Genomic DNA, 8,297 nt, shown 5'->3' with positions numbered 1-8,297 from the left:
TCCTCGAGAGCCTGACGAAGCTGATCTTCGGTATATTGAGGCATTATATATAGAAGAAGACATGTGCAAAAGATGAGCCCATTTGGACGCGAATTGAAAATGTTGTGATAAAAGGAGGTTGGGGGTGGGCATTGGGTTGTAGTGGATTTTCGCGTTTTTGTGGGTGCCAGAAACAGGGGGGTGCCAGGAAGTGGGTATGTTGACTTATGCCTCTACTTCCTTTTGTTCGGGAATCGTCTTGAGATGGCTCCACTCAGCGAGGACCTGGTGATCACTAATCACCCATCACCCAAATGGTGAAAAATTCATCCGTGTCTCGGCTGTATCACTAATCTCTATGTTCCTCAGACTGGCCCTTTGGTGCATGAATTTGAAGAAATAAGCTTGGGAATAAGGTAGTTCAGATTCAATTTTAATTGACGTCCAGTAAAATTTCAGAAGGCCTCGTGGTACAAGATTCAGGCGAGTAGATCCTCAAACCTTAATGTAGTCAAGATTCCCGCATCATATCATGTGTCCACTTTTGAACCTCTGAAAAGCTTTATGTTAATCGGACCGCCTAGTAGAAAGATGAAGCAAGACAAGATAATTACCAGTCTCTGCCGCCTTCAGCTCTTCTGACCCCACCCGGCCTGGATGACTTCTTTGACAGTTCGCGCCTTGATACCTGGAAATAACTGATTGAGAGTTGTTCCCGGCTCCAGATGATACAGCCCTTCTTCAAACCAGATACCAAAGGTGGCGAAAAGTGCCTGAAGTTGATCTTTTGGCATCACACCGTACAGGGATGGATGAGATGGCAACTCGGTGATCTTCCCAGATTTGAGAAAGTCGATATCGTCGTAGGTTACTTCAAACTTGACGCCTAAAGAAAGAGTGTGTAAGCAATTTCACAAGACCATGAGAAAGCATCATTGATAGTTCACTTGTTTACCTTTGACCTCCTCCGCGATTCGCAGAAATTCGTTCCACGTCACATTCTCGCCGATAACATAACTCTCCCTTTCCCACTTAGGGAGCTCTAAGCTTGCTACCACAAATTCCGCGACATCTAAGGTATGCGTGAAGGTAACGGGGGTATCACCTTTGCCAGGAATGGCGGCCCTGTTGTTCTCGATGTCGACGACGATAATATTTTGTATCTGGTATGTTTTAACCCGTGGGTACCCCCAAAAATCTAGGAAGTAGCCGACGTAATACAAAGTGTACTCCAGAGAGGAATTTTCGAGGTCTTCCACTGCATCGAGCTTCGATTGGCCGATAGTCATCTGCCTCTCGGTTACTTGACTAGAAGATCTTCGTCAGACATGCTGTCCTCAAGGTCGGGATTTCTTTCGGAGGAGTGGTAGCAAACACGAGATAAATATGTATGACTTACTCCCTTGAGTATGGAATTCCCCACACGCTTGGAATAAATCTCCTCGTATGGACGCAGGCTTCGGCGGCACGTATCATGTTCACCTGAGGAGAGCCATCTGAAGTCACGAACAGGGTTGAAATTACTGTGTCGACTTCGTTGTCGTCGAAGACCTTTGTTAACTCTGAGACGCTGTTGTAGTCAACTTGAATGACCTCAATGCCCGTCTCCTCTTGAAGAGCCGGATTGGCCTGAATCAACTTAGCATCTAACCCATTTGCCGAGCTTGGCCGATAGTAGTAAAAGCTTACAGATCTGCTCAGTATCTTGACGCGGTAGCCACCCTTGCGATTGATAGCCTCAGCAATAGCTCGACCGATCCCACGAGTTCCTCCTGCGACGACGATGGTACTCATGATAATTGTTAGTATTTCCAAAGTTGAATGAAGTTAATCGAAGTTAAGCATAGAGCTTGAATCACTTATTGGGCGAACTCAGATCTTGAGGGCTTTGCCGTTATATAAACTTGAACCAGTTTAAGACAAATATCGGGAAACTATCTATCCGACGGGCATTTCATCAATCCGTAATCCTTGTTCATTCTTTTGATCGACTATTGAGGGTCGCCGCCCACCTTGCTGGCTGCTGCGCTCGATCTTACCAAGAAGTCAATCCCGGACAGATTTCGGCCGAAAACTCCACGCCTCCTTGTGAACGCCACACCTGTTCACGCAGTCTAGTTTCAGATACTGCGTCCCCGCTCGTTGTCAGGATCTTTGAAAGCTGCCTGTGTTTATTCAATTTGACTCCAGTCAATATCTGAAAACACACGACTAGCGTAGCATATTCTGGGAAGATTCCTACGAGAACCGGTGCCCAGCGCTGTCAGAGTCTAGGGTGAGGGGTAAAATATAAAGGAACTTGAGGTTACTAGTAGCGTGAAAAGAAGAGCGGAAAAGTTATTAATTCTATCTGGGGTCACCTCCAACACGTTGACTTAAGCCCCAAAATACAGACAGATGTTGATCAGTTGCTCAGCACAGCACACGTCTAGCACGGGCTCACTTCTCTTCTCTAAAGAGTCCTTGATGCTGGAATTCGACAGCCTGGCTGATCATGTTGACGAGCTGCTGAGCTCCGTCCTCAGCAAAGAATACCTCCTCACTCATGATGCAGCGCTTGATAAAGTCTTGAGCGCGGCCAAACATTTCCGTTTCGTACTCTTTGATGGCTTCCTCAAGTTTAGATGCGCGCTGCGCTTTCTCAGTAAGAACAGCAACCCCGTGCTTGACGATGCTCTCGGCGAGCTTGAGGGCGTCATACATGGCCATGTTGACCCCTTCACCTACGAATGGTGTCGACACATGCGCGGCGTCGCCAAGAAGAGTTATACCTGGAACACGATCCCAGTTGACGGAGGATACGGGCATGCGGTAAAGATGCCAGGGCCGAAAAGGACCTTCGGCGTTGGAAATGAAGTTTTGTAGTTCGGGAGCAAAATCCGCAAAGAACTGTGGCGAAGAAAGAAGCTTTTGTCGTGTGGCCTCTGTATCAGCCATATCGAGTGTGGTGTTTGTCAGGTTCTCCGGGGCCACCAAGCCCACGTAGACTCGATACGACCGATCGGACACCTGTTGCACCGAGACTGTTCGTCCGTTTCCCAAAGCCATCATATTTCCGGTTCCTGACAGTTCCAGTGCGGCAGAATAACTTGGGTTGTTGTGCGACAGCCGACCCTCGATGAACATCTTCCCAGAGTATTCAGGCCATGCCGTAGTGAGCTACGTGATGTTAGAGAGCTGATATAAAAGCGATATGGCATACGCAAGAATTACTCACCAAAGGCCTAACTTTGCTCCACGCACCGTCAGCGCCAACAATGAGCTGGAAACCGGATGCAGAGGTGCCGTTCGTGAATTTGATAACCAAATCCGAGCCTGAGCCCTTCTCAATTGTCCTGACGCCATGCCCCCATCGCACCTTATGAGATGGAATTGAGTCCAACAGAAGTTGACGCAATTGGAAACGGTCAATCTCAGGAGCGTCGCGATCCTGACCGAACTCGGCTTTCATTGTGCACGTTGAGTCCTGAACAACAAACTTCGTAGCATCCCACCGCGCGAGTTTACTAAACCTTTCGAAGAGTCCTGCACTTCTGAGCGCCTGCTGTCCGGAGGGGCCATGAAGATCAAGGGTTCCACCCTGGTACATCGGCGTGGGAGTCGAGTCGACGTCTTTCTCAAAGACCACAAAGTCGATGTTGTTCTTCTCCAGTAAGCGTGCGAATGTCAGACCGCAGGGTCCAGCACCAATAATTGCGATGGAGGCTGAATTTTGGGCCATATCTTGGCTATCTGGCGTCCTTCGCGTGTTTGGTGATATGTCGCCTTGATACATGGATTCCATCTAGTTTTTACTGGTAATGACTTCGATATAGCGTGTTCGATAAAGTTGCATTGGATTGCGAACGATCTTAGTCTGAGTTGTGCTAGAAGGAGCAGTGTGTCCACTTTGATTCCGGCAGAACACGAGCTCAAGGGACGAAGAAGACTAGTTTTTCCCTTCATCTTATACTCTTCCATTGTTTCAAGTGCCACAAGCTATATTCCCATCCAGCATTCAAGCTGAGCTGAGCTACTGGTTTACTTAGTCGGACCTTCGCTTTCTCACGGATATCGTGATTTCTCCGGGTTGAATGCGCTAAAAGCAAACAGTGTCTAACGCTCCCGATGTGATTGGTTGACCCCGGAGGTATTCCGGAGGATTATTGCCATGGAAGATTGGGCAAGGCGGACATTGTCCGAAATCCTGCTCGTTGATTGGCTGAAGTCGGAGTGTCAGCATCATACCTTGTTCGGGAAATAAGTTCACTTTTAGCGACCATCCCTCACCACTTCTATCGTACTTGTCAGCACCACCACAATTCATGAGAAGGTTATCATTACTGATCAGCCGACTCGTTCTCCGCTTTCAAATTTTATTGGATGAATCCTACTTTTTACGGGATTCATAGCCGTGTCCCTTTCAAGACCGATTACGATGAACTCAAGTAACAATCCTGTGCAGGGCACTCAGGTGGCTCGTTTTGCAGTGAGCTTTCAAAATACCGATCCATCGTCATTGGTGGCTTCTCACTGACAGACTCGACATCTTTTAGTGTGATTATTGCCGGCAGAAGAAGTTCAGGTACTTCTATTACTAGTCCGACTTATTGCTAGCAACATGTTCCGAAGAGATGAAAACTTTGTGTCTAGACTAACAGACAAAGGTGCTCCAGGGAACTGCCAAAGTGCAGTGCATGCCTTCCATGGCCTGGGCCTTGCAACTATTCTCGCGATCGCCTTAAGTCTGCCCCAACTCAAGGCCAGCCTAGTTCGGTGCCAACCCAAGGACAACCAGGAACTCAGAGCAACGAGCCAACGCCTCAGCCAGCAGTCACACAAATTGATCTCACGGTAGAATCTCGACTTTGCAGCATAGAACACAAACTTGACCGCTTAGCTTCGTTGGTGGAAAAGGCTGTCTTGCGAGCTGCATCCGAGAAGGAATCGGAAAGCGATGCTCAGACTCCGTCGCGGGCCAACCAGGCGAGCAGTCAAACCGATTCTCGGGTTCCGAAGCTGTTCATTGGCGAGTCTCATTCTTTCTCTTTTGTTAGAGAGGCAACTGAAAACCTCCGGTCCACGCCTGGAATACCTGGTCCTTCGTCTCGGCAAGAGGCGGACGCTCAGTCTGAGCTCCAGTTTCTATCAACGTCCCTGACTACCGCGACACTTGAGCCCGGGCATAACTCGCATATGTCAGGGCTCCATGTACCTTCCAGAGCCAAAGGCTACAAGCTTATTGGAAGTAAGTTTTAGGTCCTTGATCCCACGACCGGGCCGTGTGCTGATAGACATTGACGTTTCTAGCCTTTTTAGAACACGCGCCAAAAGGCGAGCCATTCTTTGTCACACCTTCAGAGGAGCTTCTGAAGCAGATAGTCTTCAATCCTGATAAAGTCTCTCAGAAGGCTTGGTTGGTCTATTTCAACTACATCATGTTAGCTCAAGTTTCTCCAGAGAAACAAGACCATGGAGAAGAAGCTGCGAGATTTCGCCAGAACATGCGGATCGCCTTGAACGATAGCCGCATATTCTTGGAACCACGACAAGTTAATGTCCAAGCGTTAGCTCTGCTGGCTGTTCATGGCGAGGACTACGCCTCTCCGAATTTGTCGTGGATGCTGGTCGGCCATGCTTGTCGCCAAGCAGAGGCTCTCGGCTTACATTTGCCAACGCCTAGAGATGTTGAAACCTATCAGCGAAGTCTCTCGATGTTTTGGCTTCTTTTCGTATTGGATAAGTCGTGTGCCCTTGCATTTGGTCGATCCCCGTTCCTTCCGATGAAACTCTACCAAGAGGTTCCATTGCCTGATTTCAGCTATCTGCTCAAGTTCCAACCACATCTCGATTCGGATTTCAGCAGTGCACCACCGGCTGCTCGTCCGTCTGAGTTTGGAGCACACTTCTTCATCAGGGGTATTGAGTTAGCCAGGATCATGGGCTCAGTCGTCGATACGCTGGCCCCAGGTTCTTCGCCACCCTCGAGGGAGACTATCAAGCTGCAGCTCGAAGAATGGTCCAATCAAACGAAAAAGGTACGTCAATGAAAGGATGAAATTACATCCGCGTCGAATCACTTCCTTCCACTTACGCTGTGCAAATTACAGATTTTGGATAAAATAATGGACGCAGATAGGCCCCTCCTTGAGCCGACTCAGTTGAAGGAAATGTCCTTGGGCCTCAATAGTCTGAGATTCCAGTACCTCCATGTCGTGATTGTTCTTCTCAAAGGGGACAAGCCTTCCTCCAATCAACGTTTAGAGTGCGCAAGAGAGGCTCTATTCATACTACCTTCAATTGTCTCTAATTGGTCTTCCGTTTATAACGGAGTTGTTTGGTAAGACTTTTTCAGCGGATCTCGAACCTACGTTCATGATCCCTTCTAACAAAGGCAACAGGCATCTATTGTACTATCCTTTCATACCATTCTTCGTCGTGTTCGAGAACCTAGTCCAAAGCTCCACGTTCCAAGCCTCAGCGACAATCGACCATGACCTTGGTCTCCTTGCTACAACTGTTTCCTATTTTTCGAGCATGAGAGATCAGATGCAGCTTCTCGCGGTTTTATGCTCTCGTTTGGAGAATGTAGCGTTTGTGTTCCTCGAACTAGCTCGGAGACACATACGACATCGCCATGCAACCATTAACAAAACCCTTGATTCCTCATGGCTCCCACTACATAGTCGGGCTGAAACGAATGTCGAGGAAGTGGCAGCAGAAGATAGCCTCCCCGGCCTCTCACAAGGCACTCTTGATGACTTCACTTTGGGGGATGGGCTAGACATCGGAAATTTCCTCAACTGGCTGCCGGCTGACATTTTCACATCTGGGCCATCTCTGGGGCTTGAATCGCGACAGATTCTCGGATCTGCAAGCAGCGGCCCTGAAGTTTCATCCACAGCTGATTTGCGAGGTCGAAAAAGACCGTTTGATGCGACATTCGATTGGTTTTCGTGGGACGCATATTACGCCGACATGCATTTTCATTAGGTGATTAATCTTTTGTCAAATTTCCATGATCATCACACCGTTTATGAAGGGGCCCAGAATGACTCCCCCTACTTTAATTGAATCTTGTAGTTAGTCTCAATTAATATTGCGCTGTAGGAAACTGTCACAAAAAGCGGGCCCACTCAATGTGGGCAGCATTAACCACATCCATATCTCGTGACAGAAACCGACTGTTCTCCTACTGAAATAGCCTGATAAATCTGAAAACACCCTCATGGCTCGAGTACACCCTTCTCCAACACAAAATCAGCCTTCGGCGGCGTGATATACTCAATCTCTCGATTTTGTTCAAAATGAACGCTTCCATACCGCAGCAACTCTGCAAAAGTTCCAGGTTCACGGTCCCTGTTCTCATTCTCTTTCATGTCCCACAAAGTCCCCAATGCGTTGGTTGCGGTCATGCCTGCGGCGTGGGTGACCTTCTGCATAGTCGATGTAGTCAAGATCGTCCATACGACGTTATAAGCCTTCTTGTATTCTTCAGACTCTGGATCGGCATCCAATCGGACTGAGAAGAGGTCGAAGAGGTCCTCACCATTCCAACCGATGATGGCTTCTGCCGGCCAGTCTTCGTACAGCGAGTCGTGGAGAAGGATTTTCTTGTCGAAGTAATCGACGCCATCAAAGCCGCCGTTAGGCTCTTTGACCGCAGCAACTCTGATCCAGCACACGATTTGAGCAATGTACTCCAGGACCTTTGGGAGAGGAGCGCTCCAGTTCCATTTGAAGTTCCGAGCTTCGACTGCATCGGCGTTCATATTTTGTGCGAAGGAGACGAGAGGGTTTTCGAAAATGTCATCGGAGCTGTTGCGGCCCTTCCAAATCTCCATGAAAACATCGTGCCTTGATAGCGAATTAGCTCTCCCCCGCAAACAAAGTCGCAGTCGTGCCGTATTGTTGAGCTCCGATACTGATTCGGACTTACCAGTGTTTGATGAACATGTCACCTTTGCGACTTGCAATGAAATGGTTGGCTACGACGTTCGAGTACATCCAAGGGGCGGAAACCTGGTAAGGGCTGTTCGGGTCCTCAAGTTTCTTCCAGCAGAGATAGTCTATGGACCGAACGAGGATGGTGCCCACATCCATCCAAGCACCGCCATATTGGTAAAGACAAATAAGTCAACATACCCACTTCCTGGCACCCCCCTGTTTCTGGCACCCACAAAAACGCGAAAATCCACTACAACCCAATGCCCACCCCCAACCTCCTTTTATCACAACATTTTCAATTCGCGTCCAAATGGGCTCATCTTTTGCACATGTCTTCTTCTATATATAATGCCTCAATATACCGAAGATCAGCTTCGTCAGGCTCTCGAGGA

General features: G+C 48.4%; 5 protein-coding genes across 5 annotated transcripts; 2 read left to right on the top strand and 3 right to left on the bottom strand.

Annotated features, from left to right (window-relative positions):
• Positions 1–608: 608 nt before the first annotated feature.
• Positions 609–1,773, bottom strand: CTAM01_17053 (uncharacterized protein; the record flags this gene model as incomplete). The annotated part of the gene is made up of 3 exons (XM_060533045.1): positions 609–865; positions 935–1,287; positions 1,379–1,773. 3 exons carry the CDS (start codon positions 1,771–1,773, stop codon positions 609–611), a joined length of 1,005 nt encoding a protein of 334 aa, XP_060372381.1.
• Positions 1,774–2,418: 645 nt separating this feature from the next.
• Positions 2,419–3,700, bottom strand: CTAM01_17052 (uncharacterized protein; the record flags this gene model as incomplete). The annotated part of the gene is made up of 2 exons (XM_060533044.1): positions 2,419–3,138; positions 3,197–3,700. 2 exons carry the CDS (start codon positions 3,698–3,700, stop codon positions 2,419–2,421), a joined length of 1,224 nt encoding a protein of 407 aa, XP_060372380.1.
• A 1,215-nt stretch (positions 3,701–4,915) lies between these two features.
• CTAM01_17051 (uncharacterized protein) lies at positions 4,916–5,119 on the top strand (the record flags this gene model as incomplete). The annotated part of the gene is made up of 1 exon (XM_060533043.1): positions 4,916–5,119. One exon carries the CDS (start codon positions 4,916–4,918, stop codon positions 5,117–5,119), a length of 204 nt encoding a protein of 67 aa, XP_060372379.1.
• A 35-nt stretch (positions 5,120–5,154) lies between these two features.
• On the top strand, positions 5,155–6,951 carry CTAM01_17050 (uncharacterized protein; the record flags this gene model as incomplete). Its single annotated transcript, XM_060533042.1, has 5 exons — positions 5,155–5,206; positions 5,269–5,823; positions 5,860–5,996; positions 6,069–6,298; positions 6,360–6,951. 5 exons carry the CDS (start codon positions 5,155–5,157, stop codon positions 6,949–6,951), a joined length of 1,566 nt encoding a protein of 521 aa, XP_060372378.1.
• A 233-nt stretch (positions 6,952–7,184) lies between these two features.
• Positions 7,185–8,061, bottom strand: CTAM01_17049 (capsule polysaccharide biosynthesis protein; the record flags this gene model as incomplete). Its single annotated transcript, XM_060533041.1, has 2 exons — positions 7,185–7,815; positions 7,898–8,061. 2 exons carry the CDS (start codon positions 8,059–8,061, stop codon positions 7,185–7,187), a joined length of 795 nt encoding a protein of 264 aa, XP_060372377.1.
• Positions 8,062–8,297: the final 236 nt, after the last annotated feature.

The sequence above is a fragment of the Colletotrichum tamarilloi genome (genome assembly GCF_030869305.1).
Source record: "Colletotrichum tamarilloi strain Tom-12 chromosome Unknown Scaffold_319.1, whole genome shotgun sequence".
Lineage (NCBI taxonomy): Eukaryota > Fungi > Ascomycota > Sordariomycetes > Glomerellales > Glomerellaceae > Colletotrichum > Colletotrichum tamarilloi.
The sequence above is the reverse complement of the archived record's forward strand: the minus strand, read 5'-3'. Positions and strand labels throughout refer to the sequence as shown.